Below are 21,174 nucleotides of genomic sequence, written 5' to 3'. Positions count from 1 at the left end.
CCTGTACTCAATACTTTGATTTATGAAGGGAAATGTGCCAAAACAAGGGTATGAACCTATCTACCTGTGATGCCACTTTCAGTTAATTATGGACCTATATTCTGAGATCCCTTTATTCTCCGCACTCCTCAGTGCCGTACCACTCACTGGGTAAGGGCTACCCTGGTTGGTCTTCCCAAGGCACAATACGGCACACTTGTCCGCATTAAATTACATCTACCACTTTTCAGGCCATTCTTCCACCCCGTCTAGATCCTGCTGCAAGCTTTGATAGTCTTCCTTGCTGTCCACTACACCTACAAACTTGGTGTCATCTACAAATTTGTTGATCTTGTTGACCACATTATCATCCAGATCATTAATCTAGATGACAAACAACAATGGACCCAATACCAATCCCTGCGGCACACCACTAATCACAGGCCTCCAGTTAGAGAAGCAACCATCCACTACCAATCTCTGGCTTCTCCCACAAGGTGAATGCCTAATCCAATTTACTGTATCATCTTGAATGACAAGCAACTGAACCTCTCATGCAGGACCTTGCCAAATGCCTTGCTGAAGTCCAAGTAGACAACATCCACTGCCTTGCTTTCATCAACATCCCTGGTAACTTTTTGGACAATTCTATAAGATTGGTTAGACATGATCTATCACAGACAAAGCCATGCTGATTATTCCTAATCAGTCCCTGTTTATCCAAATACACATAATTGGTCCCTTAGAATACTTTTCAAAAACTTTCCCATTACTGACGCTTGACTCATTGGCCTATAATTTCCAGTTTATTCTTAAAGCCTTTCTTAAACAGCTGAGCAACATCTGCAATCCTCTAATTCTCTGGTATCTCACCTGTTGCTAAGAATGATTTAAATATCTCTGCTAGGACCCCATAATTTCTGCACTTGCATTACACAGGGTCTGATAGAACACCTTGTCAGGTCCGGGGGCATTTCTCTAACCTAATATGCCTCAAGAGAGCATATACCTCCTTCTCTGTAATCTGTACGTGGTCCATGACCTTGCTGCTGCTTTACCTCACTTTTATATTTTCTGCATCCATTTCCTGAGTCAATATAGATACAAAAGATCCATTTAAGATCTCCCTATCTTTTTTGGCTCACATATAGATTACCATTCTGATCTTCCAGAGGATCAATTTTTGTCTCTTGCCATCCTTTTGTTCTTAACATATTTATAGAAACCCTTACGTTTCTTGCAACAGCCTGTGATCTCTCTACAAGTCTGTTCCTCTATATACTGTGGACTGTTGAGAGGTTGGTCATGACAGACTGAACTCTTGCTTCAGCAAGGACCTGGACCCATTGCAATGTGCCTATTGCCACAATAGGTCAACGGCAGATACAATCTCAGTGGTTTACCACATGGCTTTAGACCATCTGGACAACAAAAACACTCATGCCAGGATGTTGTTCATCGACTATAGCTCAGTATTTAATACCATCATTCCCACAATTCTGATTGAGAAGTTGCAGAACCTGGGCCTCTGTACCTCCCTCTGCAATTGGATCCTCGACTTCCTAACCAGAAGACCACAGTCTGTGCGGATTGGTGATAACATCTCCTCCCCACTGACGATCAACACTGGCGCACCTCAGGGGTGTGTGCTTAGCCCACTGCCCTACTCTCTGTATACACATGACTGTGGCTAGGCATAGCTCAAATACCATCCACAAATTTGCGGATGATGCAACCATTGTTGGTAGAATCTCAGGTGGTGATGAGAGGGCGTACAGGAGTGAGATATGCCAACTAGTGGAATGGTGCTGTAGCAACAACCTGGCACTCAATGTCAGTAAGACAAAAGAGCTGATTGTGGATTTCAGGAAGGGTAAGATGAAGGAACACATACCAATCCTCAAAGAGGGATCAGAAGTGGAGTGAGTGAGCAGCTTCAAGTTCCTGGGCGTCAAGATCTCTGAGGATCTAACCTGGTTCCAATATATTGATGTACAAACGTTTGTAGTTATAAAGAAGGCAAGACAGCGGCTATACTTCATTAGGAGTTTGAAATGATTTGGCATGCCAACAAATACACTCAAAAGCTTCTACAGTTGTACTGTGGAGAACATTCTGACAGGCTGCATCACTGTCTGGTATGGAGGGGCTACTGGACAGGACTGAAAGAAGCTGCAGAAGGTTGTGAATCTAGTCGGCTCCACCTTGGGCACTAACCTACAAAGTACCCAGGACATCTTTAGGGAGCAGTGTCTCAGAAAGGCAGCGTCCATTATTAAGGACCTCCAGCACCCAGGGCATGCCCTTTTCTCACTGTTACCATCAGGTAGGAGGTACAGAAGCCAAAGGCACAGACTCAGCGATTCAGGAACAGCTTCTTCCTCTCTGCCATCTGATTCCTAAATGGACATGGAAGCTTTGGACACTACCTCACTTTTTTTTAATATACAGTATTTCTGTTTTTGCACATTTAAAAAAATCTATTCAATATACGTAATTGATTTACTTGTTTATTTATTATGTTATATTTATTTATTTTTCTTTCTCTCTCTCTCTCTCTCTCTCTGCTAGATTATGTATTGCATTGAACTGCTGTTGCTAAGTTAACAAATTTCATGTCACATGCCGGTGATAAAAAAACCTGATTCTGATTCTATAATATATCCTCATTAATGTGGTCATTCTTTCTTATTCCTCGCTTCCACCCATAAAGACGAGATGAATTCTCCATACTGTCCTGACAGAGCACTGCTGTGATATTTTCCCTGACTACTAATCCTTCTTGCTCTGTCACATCTAAAACAACTTTGTTGTTTCTTGGGCTGAGACCCTTCTTCAGGACTGGAAAAAGAAGGGGAAGATGCCAGAATAAGAAGGTAGGAGGTGGGGAAGGAGGACCAGCTAGGAATTAAAATGGTTGCCATCGGGAAATTCCACTTGTCGCTGATGGAATGGAGGTAATTTGACAAAGTAGTCCCTAATTTACTGGGAAACTGTGTTGCATAAAATTATCAATATATGAGTGCAATTTGTTTTCCTGTTGATAACAGTGGACTTCGGATTCTTACAGGAGGTATAGGACTTGGTAAAATCTTGTGAAGTAATACATATTTCTATCCTCAAAACTTCAGCTGGATGTTAAACTAGCTAAAATTATGAAGATAGAAACATGTATTACTTCATATTACTTCAAATCTAACATGCCCTTTCATTGGCCCTTCACTCAACCCTGAAGTACCCAGAGAGTAAAGATGCATCCATCAGGATGCTCTTTATGGAGTACAACTCTGCATTCAACTCCGTCACCCTCTCAAAACTTATCAATAAGTTCTCAGACCTAGGCCTTAATACCTCCTTGTGCACCTGGAACCTCAAATTCCTCATTTGCATACCCCAGTCAGTTCGGATTGGCAACAACATTTCCTCCATAATCGCCATCAGCACAAGTGCACCACAAGGCAGTCCCCTGTTCTAATTGCTTTATATTTATGACACTTGAGACTAAACACAGCTCCAAGAAATCATCATCATCAAGGGCCCCCACCATCCAGATCATGCCGTCTTCTCACTGCTGCCATGAGGAAGCTTCAGAACTCACACTACCAGGCTCAGGAGGAGTTTTTACCCCCCATCTATCAGGCTCTTGAAACAAAGATGACAACTTCACTGACCCCCAACACTGAACTGTTCCCACAACCTATGAACTCACTTTCAAGGACTCTTTATCTCACGTTCTTGATATCTATTGTTTATTTATTATTATTTTGTTGGTTTTTATCTTTTTGTATTTGCAGCTTGTTATCTTTTGCACATTGTTTGTTTGCCTGTCTTATTGCGCAGTTCTTCATTGATTCTATTGTGTTTCTTTGTATTTACTGTGAATTCCTGCAGGGAAATGAATCTCAGGGTAGAGCGTGGTTATATAAATGTACTTTGAAAATAAATTTACTTTGTAATTTTCAGAAAATAAACTAAGTAGTGAAATGATGCATGATTCACAAGTTACGATTATATCAACCAATTCAGGATCAGTTTATTTTAAATTGGGTTTAATTTTTCCCATTGTCACTTATAATTCAGTTCTTTTCTTTAAGTTCCTCGGGGTCAATATCACAAATGACCGGACTTGGTCCTAGCAAGCAGAGTTCACTGCCAAGAAGGCCCACCAGTGCCTTTACTTCCTGAGAAAACTAAAGAAATTTGGCCAGTCCCCTAAAACCCTCACTAATTTTTATAGATGCACCGTAGAAAGCATTCTTCTAGGGTGCATCACAACCTGGTATGGAAGTTGTCCTGTCCAAGACCGAAAGAAGCTGCAAAAGATCGTGAACACAGAGCAGCATATCACACAAACCAGTCTTCCGTCCGTGGACTCACTTTACACCGCATGCTGTCGGAGCAGTGCTGCCAGGATAATCAAGGACACGACCCACCCAGCCAACACACTTTTCGTCCCTCTTCCCTCCGGGAGAAGCTTCAGGAGCTTGAAGACTCATACAGCCAGATTTGGGAACAGCTTCTTTCCAACTGCGATAAGACTGCTGAACGGATCCTGACCCAGATCTGGGCCATACCCTCCAAATATCCAGACCTGCCTGTCGGTTTTTCTGCACTACCTTACTTCCCATTTTTTAATTTTCTATTTATGATTTATAATTTAAATTTTTAATATTTACTAATTTCAACTATTTTTAATATCTTTAATATTTATAATCCAGGGAGTGTGAAGCGCAGAATCAAATATCACTGTGATAATTGTACGTTCTAGTACCAATTGTTTGGCGACAATAAAGTATAAAGTATTTTCTTAAACAACAGGAATTCTGCAGATGCTGGAAATTCAAGCAACACACATAAAAGTTGCTGGTGAATGCAGCAGGCCAGGCAGCATCTCTAGGAAGAGGTGCAGTCGACGTTTCAGGCCGAGACCCTTCGTCAGGACTAACTGAAGGAAGAGTGAGTAAGGGATTTGAAAGTTGGAGGGGGAGGGGGAGATCCAAAATGATAGGAGAAGACAGGAGGGGGAGGGATGGAGCCAAGAGCTGGACAGGTGATAGGCAAAAGGGATACGAGAGGATCACGGGACAGGAGGTCTGTGAAGAAAGACAAGGAGGTGGGGGGGGGGACCCAGAGGATGGGCAAGGGGTATATTCAGAGGGACAGAGGGAGAAAAAGGAGAGTGAGAGGAAGAATGTGTGCATAAAAATAAGTAACAGATGGGGTACGAGGGGGAGGTGGGGCATTAGCGGAAGTTAGAGAAGTCGATGTTCATGCCATCAGGTTGGAGGCTACCCAGATGGAATATAAGGTGTTGTTCCTCCAACCTGAGTGTGGCTTCATCTTTACAGTAGAGGAGGCCGTGGATCGACATGTCAGAATGGGAATGGGATGTGGAATTAAAATGTGTGGCCACTGAGAGATCCTGTTTTCTCTGGCGGATAGAGCGTAGATGTTCAGCACAGCGGTCTCCCAGTCTGCGTCGGGTCTCGCCAATATATAAAAGGCCACATCGGGAGCACCGGACGCAGTATATCACCCCAGTCGACTCACAGGTGAAGTGTTGCCTCACCTGGAAGGACTGTTTAGGGCCCTGAATGGCGGTAAGGGAGGAAGTGTAAGGGCATGTGTAGCACTTGTTCCACTTACACGGATAAGTGTCAGGAGGGAGATCAGTGGGGAGGGATAGGGGGGACGAATGGACAAGGGATTTGAGTAGAGAGCGATCCCTGTGGAATGCGGGGGGGGGGGGAGGGAAAGATGTGCTTAATGCTGGGATCCCGTTGGAGGTGGCGGAAGTTATGGAGAATAATATGTTGGACCCGGAGGCTGGTGGGGTGGTAGGTGAGGACTAGGGGAACCCTATTCCTAGTGGGGTGGTGGGAGGAAGGAGTGAGAGCAGATGTACGTGAAATGGGGGAAATGCTTTTAAGAGCAGAGTTGTTAGTGGAGGAAGGGGAGCCCCTTTCTTTAAAAAAGGAAGAGATCTCCCTCATCCTAGAATGAAAAGCCTCATCCTGAGAGCAGATGCGGCGGAGACGGAGGAATTGCGAGAAGGGAATGGCGTTTTTGCAAGAGACAGGGTGAGAAGAGGAATAGTCCAGATAGCTGTGAGAGTCAGTAGGCTTATAGTAGACATCAGTGGATAAGCTGTCTCCAGAGACAGAGACAGAAAGATCTAGAAAGGGGAAGGAGGTGTCGGAAATGGACCAGGTAAACTTGAGGGCAGGGTGAAAGTTAGAGGCAAAGTTAATAAAGTCAACGAGTTCTGCATGCGTGCAGGAAGCAGCGCCAATGCAGTCGTCGATGTAGCGAAGAAAAAATGGGGGACAGATACCAGAATAGGCAAGGAACATAGATTGTTCCACAAAGCCAACAAAAAGGCAGGCATGCTGGGACCCATACGGGTGCCCATAGCTACACCATTAGTTTGGAGGAAGTGGGAGGAGCCAAAGGAGAAATTATTAAGAGTAAGGACTAATTCCGCTAGACGGAGCAGAGTGGTGGTAGAGGGGAACTGATTAGGTCTGGAATCCAAAAAGAAGCGTAGAGCTTTGAGACCTTCCTGATGGGGGATGGAAGTATATAAGGACTGGACATCCATGGTGAAAATAAAGTGGTGGGGGCCAGGGAACTTAAAATCATCGAAAAGTTTAAGAGCGTGAGAAGTGTCACGAACATAGGTCGGAAGGGATTGAACAAGGGGGGATAAAACCGTGTCGAGGTATGCAGAAACGAGTTTGGTGGGGCAGGAGCAAGCTGAGACAATAGGTTGGCCAGGACAGGCAGGTTAGTGGATCTTGGGTAGGAGGTAGAAACGGGAAGTGCGAGGTGTGGGAACTATAAGGTTGGTAGCAGTGGATGGGAGATCCCCTGAGCGGATAAAGTCGGTGATGGTGTGGGAGACAATGGCCTGGTGCTCCTTAGTGGGGTCACGATCAAGGGGTAAATAAGAGGAGGTATCCGCGAGTTGTCGCTGTGCCTTGGCAAGGTAGAGGTCAGTACGCCAGACTACAACAGCACCCCCCTTATCGGCAGGTTTAATAATAAGGTTAGGATTAGTGCGGAGGGAGTGGAGAGCAGAGCGTTCCGAAGGAGTGAGGTTGGAATGGGGACAAGGTGCGGTGAAGTCGAGACGGTTGATGTCCCGTCGGCAATTAGCGATAAAGAGATCCAGAGCAGGCAGAAGACCAGAGCGGGGTGTCCATGAAGAAGAGGAGGGTTGAAGACGGGAGAAGGGGTCATCAGTGGGGGTGGAAGAGTCCTTGCCGAAGAAGTAGGCTCGGAGACGGCGGAAGAAAAGTTCCGCATCATGGCGAACACGGAACTCGCTGAGGTATGGGAGAAGGGGGACAAAGGTGAGGCCCTTACTGAGGACAGAGCGCTCTGCCTCCGACAGTTGAAGGTCGGAGGGGATGGTAAAGACCCGGCATGGATGAGAGCTGGGTTCAGAGGGGGGAGGGGTCAATGGAGAGGGGAGGGTTGGGGTGAGAGGAAGATGGAGCCTCTGAGGGCCCAGGAGCTGACGGTGGGATCTGAGGGAGACGGGGCTGCGGAGTGGTGGTGGGGGATATATATATATATATCCTGAATTGGTGTTAATCAATTATTATGAGCACACTTTGAACTTCAGTTCTTTTTACCGGACCAAAGAAGGGAATGGCAGGAATTAGTCATTAGTTGGAGAACATTCTAAAGTACAGCAATACTTTAAAGTGGTACTTAATGATTAGCACACCTGTGGGAACAGCTTTTCCACAGAACACTGAACTAAATAGGCAAATATGCCGATATCAGGAGTTGTGTACAGTATGGCTTGTCTTTGATATGTCAATGTCAAATACAAGTTCCTCTAGTGCTTTGCTTTTTGCTCTGGATTTCAGCTTCTGCAGCATGTCCCCAGACAATGGTAAGAGCACAGAATGTAAAATACTGGTCTGATAAGGAACAAAGGCATCGAACTGCCATTGCTTTTGGGGTGCCTATTTTGAAAGCTATTTAATTTTTCAGAATTTTAATAGTTTCTATAAGGAAAAATTGTTCTCTAGAGAAAAATATAAACATCCAACCCAGTTTATCAGTAACTCACAGAACTGCCATTAGATATCTTTCACAATCTCATGACAAAGTTCCTCAACAAATTCAGTGTCATAATTTAAGAAAAAATAACAAGAACTAATGAAAGGTGTATTGAAAACTTAATGAAATAACACATTTTCTAGTTAAATACTTGACTATTTCCTTTTTTAACAAGAGATTCAATTTTCAATAAATGATTATTTTACTCACTTGACCATCTATCACACTCCTGTGACAAAAAACATAAACACTACTCCTTCTAGTTAAAGATGAATATAATGTTTTTAAACAGCCCAAACCAAGAATATGAATAAACCAACTGATGGTACAAAGGCAGTACAGTTTGAGAGAAGTACTATGAGTAAGAACTCCCTGCCTTTGACCCCTCAAGGACTGCACTGTGCACAGCAATAATCTTATTTAATGTTTATACAGCACCTCATCCCTTACTATCACCTTTCCAACAGAACTCTTGACAGATGAAAGAATTCCAATTTGGAAGCCCTGTTCTAACAGGGTACATTTTTTGGGGGTTCTGGAAAAATCAACTGAAAAATAACCAGCAAAAAAAAAAGTACTTTTTTTGAAAAAAGCAAAGCATTACAATTTCTTTACTGGATAAAGCCAAGGCGGTTATAGAATTTGAGAAAGCTGAGTTAATTTAGGCCTTTCCAAGATTGTGGAGAGGAGGTTGGAGAAGAAAGATACCATTTCAAAATGAGACTTGTACCCAACATTTCCCTCCTCTTCACTTCATGCGTATGACACCAGATTCTATTTAATAAAATGAATACTACTCAAGACCAGGAATGAACACCTGGAAAGTGATCAGAATCCAGGAGTTCTTGGGCTACGTCTACACTAGACCGGATAATTTTGAAAACGCCGGTTTCGAGTAAAAACGACAGGCGTCCACACTAGGCATTTTTCAAAATATCTCTGTCCACATTAAAATGGATATTTGGGCGAATCTACTCTCACTGGGCATGCGCAGACACATCTACAGAAAACAAGCGAAGAGGAAACGGTATAATATTTACGTTTCCATGGCGGCATTGTGCTATTTCCATTGGTCAAAAACTAGAGTACCAACAATAGCAAAAAAAAGTTTTCAACAATGTCTTCGAGGACTACAAAGAAAACCTCTGCTGGAAAAAGCAGACCAGACTTCTTCATTTAGTCAGACAATGAAGTCGAGCTGTTTCTGTAAGTTACAAATGACTACAAAGTCAGCAAAGCAGTGGAGAACGAGGAGATGTTTAACTCCAAACAAGCTATTAACGTAGACAATAAAGTAAACAACACACGCATGAAGACGTCCTCTACCCAAGATCAACAAGAGAGTGGAATCTTCTGCTGCCTAACCTGCGCAGTATTTCTGGCATTAGTCTTTTTAAAGATAGACTCAATCAAATCAATTTAGGGGATCTAGACAAAAAAGCTCATTTTACAATTTAACTCTCACGCCATTCACACCGACTGCGCGTTATAACAGCCGTCCGACAGTGCTTGTGCAGTACCAAGCAGAAGCAGAAAAAGCATTGTTGTTGTGGTGCTGTCATGACAGTGTTTTTAAATATCTCCGTTTACCCCGTCCATACTACAACGTGCAACAATCGTTTTCAAATTTACACACTCTGGAGAGTGTTCTAGAAAAGCTCCATTTTCGGGGTATGAAAACGCCATCTCAATGCGGACGGAAGGTCAAAACGATGAGAAAGAGCTTTGTTTTCAAAATTATCTGGCATAGTGTGGATGTAACCTTAGTTAAGGATTATTAGCCTTAGTTTAGGATTATTAGCCTTAGTTGAGGCTGGGCCATGCACGCTCCCACTCCCTTTTATAATCATAGTCATACTTTATTGATCCCGGGGGGAATTGGTTTTCGTTACAGTTGCACCATGAATAATAAATAGTAATAGAGCCATAACTAAGTAAATAGTAATATGTAAATTATGCCAGTAATTATGAAATAAGTCCAGGACCAGCCTATTAGCTCAGGGTGTCTGACCTTCCAAGGGAGGAGTTATAAAGTTTGATGGCCACAGGCAGGAATGACTTCCTATGACACTCTGTGTTGCATCTCGGTGGAATGAGTCTCTGGCTGAATGTACTCCTGTGCCCACCCAGTACATTATGTAGTGGATGGGAAACACTGACCAAGATGGCATGCAACTTAGACAGCATCCTCTTTTCAGACACCACCGTCAGAGAGTCCAGTTCCATCCCCACAATATCACTGGCCTTACCAATGAGTTTGTTGATTCTGTTGGTGTCTGCTACCCTCAGCCTGCTGCCCCAGCACACAACAGCAAACATGATAGCACTGGCCACCACAGACTCGTAGAACATCCTCAGCATCGTCTGACAGATGTTAAAGGACCTCAGTCTCCTCAGGAAATAGAGATGGCTCTGACCCTTCTTGTAGACAGCCTCAGTGTTCTTTGACCAGTCCGGTTTATTGCCAGTTCGTATCCCCAGGTATTTGTGATCCTCCACCATGTCCACACTGACCCCTTGGATGGAAACAGGGGTCACCGGTACCTTAGCTCTTTTCAGGTCTACCACCAGCTCCTTAGTCTTTTTCACATTAAGCTGCAGATAATTATGCTCACACCATGTGATAAAGTTTCCTACCGTAGCCCTGTACTCAGCCTCATCTCCCTTGCAGATGCATCCAACTATGGCAGAGTCATCAGAAAACTTCTGAAGAAGACAAGACTCCATGCAGTAGTTGAAGTCCGAGGTGTAAATGGTGAAGAGAAAGGGAGACAGGACAGTCCCCTGTGGAGCCCCAGTGCTGCTGATCACTCTGTCGGACACACAGTGTTGCAAGCACACGTACTGTGGTCTGCCAGTCAGGTAATCAAGAATCCATGATACCAGGGAAGCATCCACCTGCATCACTGTCAGCTTCTCCCCCAGCAGAGCAGGGCGGATGGTGTTGAACGCACTGGAGAAGTCAAAAAACATGACCCTGACAGTGCTCGCTGGCTGGTCACAGTTCCTCCTGCAAGCACAATTCCATTTCCATCCCTGTATCAGTTATGCTGGAGGTGATGCTCCTGCTGTGGCCATCACACCTGGCCTTCAGCAGGTGAGCCGACGGGCTGCCCTTGGCTACCTTGTCAATATATTTGACAGCTCTTTGCCACTGAAGGCATTCGAACTGTTTCTAAAGTGCACTGATAACTTAAATACAATTTAAATATATCAAGATTAAATAAATGTAAAACTACAGTTTCAATGAAGGTTGGCTATCATATTCAAACAAATGCAGCTGTGCTCCAATTACAGCTAATGTAAAGCTAAAGAACTGGATATGAGGAAGCTTAACATATGAGTAATGTTTCATGCCTCTGGGCCTATGCTTAACTGAGCTCAGAAGGATGAGAGGTATCTCACTGAATACTTAAAAGGGTTGGGTAGGGTGGGGATAGAGGGGATGTTTCCATCAGTATGAGAGTCTAGGGCACAGCCTCAGAATAAAAAGATGTTCTTTCAAAACTGAGGCGAGGAGCAATTTTTTTCTGCCAGAGGGCTGTGAATCTATGTAATTGATTGCCACAGTGGGCTGTGCAGGCCAAGTCACTGGGTTTACTAAGACAGAGAATAGAGAGATTCTTAATTGGTCAGGGTGTTAAGGGTTATGGGAAAACCGTGGGAGAATGGTGCTGAAAGCAAACAAACAAAAATCAGCTATGACTGGAAGGCGAAGCAGACTTGATAGATTAAATGGCCCAATTCTGTTCTTGTATTTTATGTTCTTAGTTGGATCAGCCCCTGCACTTGGTTATGGATCAATGGTGGAGATGGACATCAGGTCTTCCAGTATGTTGATCTCCAATTTCAGCATTGCAGTACGTGGAATGAAAGTCAGAAGAGCTGCACTGCAAGAAGGACCTTGCTACTTTCTCAAAGAGCCACTGCCAGTCGTTGTATGTGAGGGTAACCACCAGTAATGATCACTGCTCGTTAGAGACCATTCTTACTTGTTGCTGGCAAGAGGCAGTTGTCAGTGATTACCATCAAATAGAAGAGAACTTTTATTGTGCAATATACCAAACAGACTTCATAAGCATCATTTGGCAACCACATTTTTAGATCAAACTGTTCAATAGCTGAGATTGCCCTATGGACTTTGCTGAGTTTTACTGCTATAATATAAAAATAAAAATTCATGAACAATTCAAAGGCTTATAGAGAGCATTACTCTGCAAAAGCTAGCATCTGTAACATCACGCTGTATGATGAACATGAACGATAATCAAGTGTGTGCTTTGATTAATTGCTCAAATACGAGTAGGGTTGGCTTTCACTCCACTCCTCAAAGCAATCGACACTGTTAATGGGGCAGAATAATGTTAATACTATTACTGAATCATGTGTAAATCATCAAGCAACTCCTGGCAAGAACACCAGTTCATGTGCTGTGAATTGCCACAAGCTGCTGGATGACTTTAATTCCACCCACCTATCCCTGCAAGAACAATAATATATCCATAGAAAGCAATTAGGAAGCTGAACAGTATGTTGGCCTTATTGCAAAAGGATTTGAGTGCAATGGTGTAGACTTATTGGTCCAATTACATGGAACCCTAGTGAGCTTGCATCTGGAAAGTGATGCACGGATCTGGTTTCTCCCCATCAGGAAGGATCTACTTCTGATAGGAATGAGGTAAGTATTCACCAAATTAATTCCCAAGATGGTGGGCCTGTTGCATGAAAAAATTAAGCAGACTAGCCCTGCACCCTCAATTCTTTTGGGGCTTTTAGCTTGTGGAATTTATCTTTTCCCTGGGGTTACAGTCTCATATTAAATTACTGACCATTCAGCAATGAGACTAGAAGAAACCTCTTTGACCTGAGATAGAGAATCGTCAGAATTCTTAACCCAAGGGATGAGTCATTGAACGTATTCAAGACATTTTTAGAAATTAAACTAATTTGAATGCAGGTCTAGTGCAGGAAAGTGGTGTTGAGATGAAAGATGAGCTCTGACTTTTTTTTGAATGGCAGAGCAGGCATAAGGAGCTGAATATCCCATTCATTTCCCTATTTCTTCTGTTCTTATTTTCCCAAGAGTTTCTGGAAATTGCTGCACCTGCAGAGCAAATACAGTTTGTACTTGATGGAGTAAATTAGGGTTGGTACTTATGAACATTTTAATGATGAGATTTAATTTCTTGCAATGTACCCAAATCTCACCAGCCTAGACAGCTGCCAAAGTAATTTCTGCTCGTGGTTTTAAAACAGAATTATTTTCTTATCTTTCTGCACCCATTTCCACTCATTTTCTTAATGCAATCTTTCACTCTCCTGCCTTATTTCATTTCACAGTTTCTTTCTTAATCCTGTTCATCTTGCCATTTAACATATTTCAACATTCTGATCCGTTTATATTAGTGGATACAGCCCAGTCCATCATGGGTAAAGCCCTCCCCACCATTAAACACATTTACATGGAGCGCTGTCACAGGAAAGCAGCATTCATCAAGGACCAAGAGAGTAAGAGTTCAGCACGGACTAGAAGGGCCGAGATGGCCTGTTTCCATGCTGTAATTGTTATATGGTTATATGGACCCCCACCATCCAGGCTATGCTCTCTTTTTGCTGCTGGCATCAGGAAAAAGATCCAGGAGCCTCAGGACTCACACCACAAGGTTCAAGAACAGATATTACCCCTCAACCATCAGGCTCTTTAACCAGAGGAGATAACTTCACTCTCTCCAACACTGAACTGCTCATACAACCTATGGACTCACTTTCAAGGACTCTTCATCTCACTTTCTTAATATTTATGGCTTATTTATTTATTATTATTTTATTTATATTTTTTATTACTTTGTATTTACTGCAAATGCTGGCAAGAAAATGAATTGCAAGGTTGGACACGACACTTGATATATATGTACTTGGATAGTAAACTCACTTTGAACTCTTCTAATCATCCAGAGGTACTGTGGAGAGTATTCTGACCAGTTGCATCACCGTTTGGTAGGGAAGCACCAATGCACAAAATCAGCAGAGGGTTTTAGATTCAGCCAGCCCCCATACGGGCACTAGGCTCCCTACCATCGAGGGCATCTTCAAAAGCCGATGCCTCAGGAAGATGGAATTCTTCATTAAGGTCGTTCACCAGATAGGACATGGTCCCTTTTCACTACTACCACCAGGGAGGAGATACAGGAACCTTAAAACATAGACTCAACATTTTAGGAACATCTTCTTCCCCTCCGCCATCAGATATCTAAATGATTCATGAAGCCATGAACATTACTTCACTATTTTTCTGTGTTTGCACTTTTTATTTTATATTTCTTATTGTAACATTTTATGTATTGCATTGTATTGCTGCCACAAAACAAATCAATTCATGACATATGTCAGTGATAATAAACCTAATTGTGATTCTGATCCTGCCACAGGTAACAGAAAACAAAGATGTCCAGCTTGAAGATCAAGTGGAAATAAAATCTATCAGAGCAGGGAGTGCAATGAGTAAATTATGGGGATTGACTGACAAATTTTGAGCTTACCTCACTGGATATCTTTCAGCTAGTATCTGTCACATCACGAAAACCAACCTCCCCTCCGCGGACTGTGTCTACACTTCTCACCGCCATGGTAATAGCAGCCAACATAACCAAAAGACATTAATCAACAAGGATATTCTCTATTCTCCCTGCTCCCACTGGACAGATGATAGAAAAGGCTGGAAACACATACTACCAGGCTCAAGGCCAGCTTTTGATCCCTTGTTCCCTGACTAACGGTTCCTTTATAAAATAAGATGCACTTAACCTCACAATCTGCTTCATTGTGGCCTTACACCTTATTATCTGCCTGCATTGCACTTTCTCTGTAACACTTTATTCTGCATTCTATCACTGCTTTCCCCTTGTATTGTCTCAATGGACTGGTATGATGAAATGATCTGGGTTGACAGCCATACTGTACATGTAACAATAATAAACCAATTACCAAATTCTAAGACTAGACCACTCCTGCAGTAACCTACAAAACTATTGGAAGCATATTCTTCACATTTACTTTATCTCAGCCTTTCAATATTCCATAGTCTTCAATAAGATTCACCTCATTCTTTCAAACTCCAGTGAGTACAGGCCCAGAACCAGACGCTCTTCATATGACAAGCCTTTCAATCCTGGAATCATTTTCGTGAACCTCTTTTGAACTCTTTCCAGTTTCAGTACATCCTTTCTATGATAAGAGGGCAGTGCTTTATAAAGTTTCAACATTACATCCTTGCTTTTATATTCTAATCCTCTTGAAATTAATGTTAACATTACATTAGTCTTCCTCACCACAGACTCAACCTGCAAATTAGGGAATTCTCTGCATCTCAGTTTTTTGTATTTTCTCTCTATTTAGAAAATAGTCAACCTTTTCATTTCTTCTACCAAAGTGCATGACCATACGCTTCCCGACACTGTATTCCATCTGCCACTTTGTTCATTCTCCTGATCTTTCTGAATCCTTCTGTAGTCTCTCTACTTCCTCAAAACTCCCTGCCCCTCCACCCACCTTCATATCATCTACAAACTTTGTAACTGCTATCAATTCCATCATCCAAATTGTTGACATATAATGTAAAAAGAATCGGTTCCAACACAGTCCCTTATGGAACACCACTAGTCACCAGCTGCCAGTCAAACAAGGCTCCCTTTATTCCCACTCTGCCTCCTGCCAATCAGCCACTGCTTTATCCATGCTAGAGTCTTTCTTGTAATATTATGAGCTCGTAGCTTGTTAGGCAGTCTCATGTGTGGCACCTTGTCAAAGGCCTTCTGAAAATCCAAGTACAGAACATCAACTGATTTTCCTTTGTTTATCCTGCTTGTTATTTCTTCAAAGAATTCCAACAGATTTTTCAGGCAAGATTTTCCTTTGAGGAGACCATGCTGACTATAGCCTACTTTATCATGTGCCCCCAAGTACCCCGAAACCACAACCTTAGTAATTGACTCCAACATTTTCCTCACTACTAAGGTCAGAATAACTGGCCTATAGTTTCCTTTCTTCTGCCTCTCTCCCTTTTTGAAGAGTGGAGTGACATTTGCAATTTTCCACTCTTCCTGAACCATTCCTCAATCTAGTGATTCTTGAAAGATCATTACTAGTAACTCAGGAGCTTTTCAGCCACCTCTTTCTCCACAAGCTGGCATTTTCAGAATCCTGGGATGTACTGTATTTGATCCATGGGAATCCTGGGATGTACTATATCTGATCTACCTTCAGAGCTTTCAGCTTTCCAGCACCTTCTCTGCGGAAATAGTGACTTAGCAGCTATACTCACTTCTCCCTCCTGACACACTCAGGTTACTGGCAAGATGTTGGTGTCTTCCACAATGAAGCCTGACTCAAAATACTTCTGTTTGTCCGCCATTTCTTTGTTCCACATTAGTTCTTCTCAGCTTTATTTTCCAGTAGTCTGATGTCCATTCTTGTCTCTCTTTAACTCTGTATATATTCGAAAAGTTATTTGGTATCTTTTTTATATTACTGGCTAGCTTATCTTCATATTTAATCTTTTCTCTCCTTATTGCTACTAATTTTTGCTACATTTAGCTTTTTAGCTTTAGCTTTTATGCTATTTTTAACTTCCCTTGTCAGCCACCATTGCCTCATCTTCCCTTTGGAACGCTGATTCTTTTTTTGGGATGAATCTACCCTGTATCTTCCAACTTACTCCCAGAAACCAGTCATTGCAGCTCTGCCTGCTCATGTCCCCTTCCAATCATCGTTGGCCAATTCCTCTCTCATGTCTCCGTAGTTCCTTTTACTCCACTGCAATTAAATTACATCTGATTTTAGTTTCTCCCTTTTAAACTGCAGGTGAATTTTATTATGTTAGATTAGATTAGATTATGAGGACACTCAGTCCTCATTTATTGTCATTTAGAAATGCATGCATTAAAAAATGATACAATGTTCCTCCAGAATGATATCACAAGAGACACAGGACAAACCAAGACTAAAACTGACAAAACCACAAAATTATAACATATAGTTACAACAGTGCAAAAGGCAATACTGTAATTTGATAAAGAGCAGACCACTGGCATGGTTAAAAAAAAATCTCAAAGTCCCAATAGCCTCATCATCTCACACAGATGGTAGAAGGGAGAAACTCTCCCTGCTGTGAACCTCCAAGCACCGCAAACTTGCCGATGCAGTGCCATTGGAAGCACCCGACCGCAGCGGACTCCGAGTCCGTCTGAAAACTTTGAGCCTCCGACCAGCCCTCCGACACCGAGCACCATCTCTGCCGAGCGCTTCGACCCCGGCCCCATCCACCAAGCAACAGGCAAAGCCAAGGATTTGGGGCCTTCCCCTCCGGAGATTCTCGATCACACAGTGGCAGCAGCAGCGAAGCAGGCATTTCAGAGGTTTCACCAGATGTTCCTCCCTGCTCTCACATCCGTCTCCATCAAATCAGGATTGTGCACAGCACCCTACTTGACAAATAACAGACATCACCACCGGAGTGGCTGCTGCTAGCTGCGTCGCGCCACCATCTTCTCCTCCCTCCAAAGTATTATATATTATCACTGCCTCCAAAGGGTTCCTTTACCTTAAGCTCCTTAATTAATTATGGTTCATTACACAGCACCTAATCCAGAATTTTCTTTTCCCTAGTGGGCTTGATCACAAGGTGCTCTGAAAAGCCAACTTGTCAGCATTCAACAAATTTCTCCTCTTGGGATCCAGCACCAATGTGATTTTCCTCAATCTGCTTGCATATTAAAATCCCTCATGACTATTGTAGCATAGCTATTTCTACATGCCTTTTCTATCTTCTGTTTATAATTTGTACCTCATATCCTGGTTACTGTTCAGAGGCCTGTATATACCTCCAGTAGGGATCCTTTTACCCACAAGGACTCCTTATCGTCTGATTTTAAGTCACTTCTTTCTATGGACTCAATTTCTCTTTCCTTCTTTTAAAAAAAAAACAAAGCCACCTGCCTGTCCTTTTAATAAAATGTATAAACTGGGACGTTATGCACCCAGGTGTGATCTTATTTCAAGCATGACTTTGTGATGTCCATGGTGTCATACCTGTCAGTTTCTAACTGTGCTACAAGATCATCTTATTTTGTATACTGCGTGTATTCAAAGATAACACCTTCAGTCCTGTATTCACCACTCTTTTCAATTTTCCCTCCATGTTGACTGTTAAATTCTTAATCCTTTCGAAACGTTTTGTCTTATTCTTTATTCTGGAGCCTTCAGTAACTTCTTCTGCCCCTATCTTCTCTTTTACCTTATGTGTAATTTTCCAAGCTGTTACAAACGCACTCCTCTACTGTTCAGCTTAAAGCCCTATCTACAGGCCTAATTATGTGATTTCAAGTTTAAAGATTAGCATTGTCACATGTACATCAAAAGAAAGAGAAGTGAGTCGTTTGCAACAAACGATACAGTCAGAGGATGTGCTGGGGCAGCCTGCAAATGTTGTTATGGTTATGGTGTCAACATAGCATGCCCACAACTTACGATGTGGGTGGAAACGGGGCACCTGGTGGAAACCCATGAGGTAATGGGGAGTATATACAAACCCCTCACTGTCAGCAGCAGCAACTGGACTACTCTATTGTGCTGCCCATACTGACCAATCCACCAAGACCCCGGTCCCACAAGGCTCAGATGAACAGCTCCCTCCTTCCCCAGTATTGCTGTCAATGTCCCCTAAATTCAATCCCACTTCTCTCCCACCAATCGTTGAGCCATGTATTTAACTCTCTGGTCTTATTAACCCTGCGCCAAATTGCAATTTGCTCAGGTAACAATTGAGAGATTATTAGGATTTTGGTTCTGCATTTTAATGTAGTCCCTAGCTGCTGAAAATGAACAGCTTCAATATATTCTGCTTGACTCCCAGCCCAAGCCTTTAGACTTTAACAGGCTTAAGAAAGTTGGGGTAACTACTCCTGGACAACAAGTAATCTTTGCGCATCAGAACAGCTGCTTCTAAAAACATTATGTGTTTCAAAACTCAGTGGCATAGATCATTTTCTCTATCTTTAAAGCTACATACCAGCAAAAGGTGTGCATTAATGATGAATTTCACAAACACCTCCAGTGTGCCCACATGACCACTGGCCAACTAAGAGTGATCGACATCTAAGAGCATAAAGTCAGTATCAAGCTCATTGTCTACTGTCCTCCTGTATACTTTAGACATGAATAACCTACAGTAACTCCAAGTACTTCAGAGGTATCACTAGCAGGACAAGTGAAACAATGGCAGCATTTTCTTCCAGGCTAACACCACAGCGTGGAAACCTTGACCATGCTCAAGCAACTCAGGCAGACAGGAGACAGAGGCTGCACACTTGACACTTAAAACAAGTAGTCTACTCCAAGCTCCACCACAGCACAAAATCGAGGGCAGTGGAAACTCAAATGTTCTTGATTCATCAAAATAGTACAACATCCTAATTGACTCATGAGTATCTCTCAGCCATGACTGCTCAAAATGGAGTAGCAACATCTAAGGATGCACTTAGAGACACGAGGAGTCCAAGCACAAACAGCATAGAGCTCTCAGCAGCACAAACAGCCCATCTACTTCATTTGTAGCAGAGTCTGTGAATCTTGTATTGCACTCTTCAGAACCCACAGAGCTACCATAAAAGCAAATTACTCTCAGCTCTGAAAAATTACCTATTAAAACGAGATTAGGATAATAGGAATACTGTCTGAGACTTGCGACAAACTATTACTCCTGTTACTGTAAAGTGTCATCTAGCAAACAGGATGAAACCAAAAATTCAACTTCTACATACAATTAGGAAAGCAACGATATACTAATACTTTCATCTTTGCTATGGTGTGCTTTCTGCATCACCTCTCAGCGTTTTTACCAAACACAAGCAACAGAGCAAGATAGTGAATTTGAGCCCAAAATAGTCATTTCTTCTGAATTGAATGGTGAGGACTGTCAGATATAATCAGTCCAAACATACCAGAAAAGTACAAGACCCTATAGTGATGTTAAACTATGATGTCAGTCAGATATGTGAGGGCCTCTGGACTTTTGAATTGGTTGAATAGTCAGTAGATTGATAGGAATTGCAAATTACTCACTGTCTGGATTGGTGAAACCTTATTCTGTGACTGGTCCAGCAGAAAATGATAAATTTTTATTAAGTGAAATCTATTTACTACTATTTCAGTCAGAATTTAAGGCTGCAAATGTCTGCGTTTGGAAGTACCAAGTTTAAAGATTTGCATTTGTATCGACCAGACTAATTTCTACAAAATATTATGTATCACATTTGCTGCAAATGCCAGTCTGAAAGGCAGAGTATATTTTGCCCATTGGCATTCTGCAATTATACAGCAGTACAGTGTCTGTTCAGAGGCCCCAAAATGATCAAATGCTCTTTTGCTTAGTGAGACCAGCACAAAAATGATCACAAATGAACTGTGAGATAGCATCTAAAAAATATAAGAAAAGCTGCAGAATTTAATGGATTAAAAATCAAGTAGCAAAGTGCTCACTGGAATTGTTAAAAAGATACAATGTTCATTATGATTTCTAGTACCTCACCACAAATGCAAATATCAAAAAACAAAGCAACATACATTCACTCTTAGGTTAGTATTTAAAACTGCTCAAAAGTAAAATGTGAAGAACCATAAAATAGAATTGAACATTTTATATTCCTGTTGAAAATTTTGTAGATGGTTATTGAAAGTAAAGGAACTTTCCCTCTTCTCTAACAGATTTCTGAAGTGCAATTTAGATAGATTAACTTACATTGTCAGTCACACAAACGCAGGGCAAAATTAGTAAAAATAATTAATGTAATGATTGCCATAATAAACTACCAGGACAAAAGAACAGCAACAATATTACTCAGCATCAATGCAAGGATATGCAGTTTAATATGTCTGGGCGAGTAAAAAACAACAAGCTGTAGAACAACTGACAGGAGGTTCCCAAGTATCGTACTTATTTTCGGTTAAGAGTTAACGCTAGCTGCCTCAGTGATAAGAGTTGAGACTGATTTAGGAGACAGAGGCTTAACTCTAGGGAACCACCAGAAAGAATCTGTTTTACTGAAAATTCGTTTAAAAATTTTA

General features: G+C 42.1%; 1 protein-coding gene across 6 annotated transcripts in view; it reads right to left on the bottom strand.

Annotated features, from left to right (window-relative positions):
- atp8a1 (ATPase phospholipid transporting 8A1) overlaps positions 1–21,174 on the bottom strand; it is a 363,676-nt gene that overhangs the window by 76,622 nt on the left and 265,880 nt on the right. Inside the window, exon 30 of one of the 6 annotated variants that reach the window (XM_072252791.1) lies at positions 16,479–16,539. The exons of the other annotated variants lie outside the window; for them this stretch is intronic. Within the exon in view, the coding sequence (XP_072108892.1) occupies positions 16,534–16,539 (6 nt within the window). The 3' untranslated portion in view covers positions 16,479–16,533. Of the gene's footprint in view, positions 1–16,478; positions 16,540–21,174 lie in introns of those variants that run through there. 6 annotated transcript variants of the gene reach the window in all.

This window comes from Mobula birostris, chromosome 3 (assembly GCF_030028105.1).
Source record: "Mobula birostris isolate sMobBir1 chromosome 3, sMobBir1.hap1, whole genome shotgun sequence".
Lineage (NCBI taxonomy): Eukaryota > Metazoa > Chordata > Chondrichthyes > Myliobatiformes > Myliobatidae > Mobula > Mobula birostris.
The sequence above is the reverse complement of the archived record's forward strand: the minus strand, read 5'-3'. Positions and strand labels throughout refer to the sequence as shown.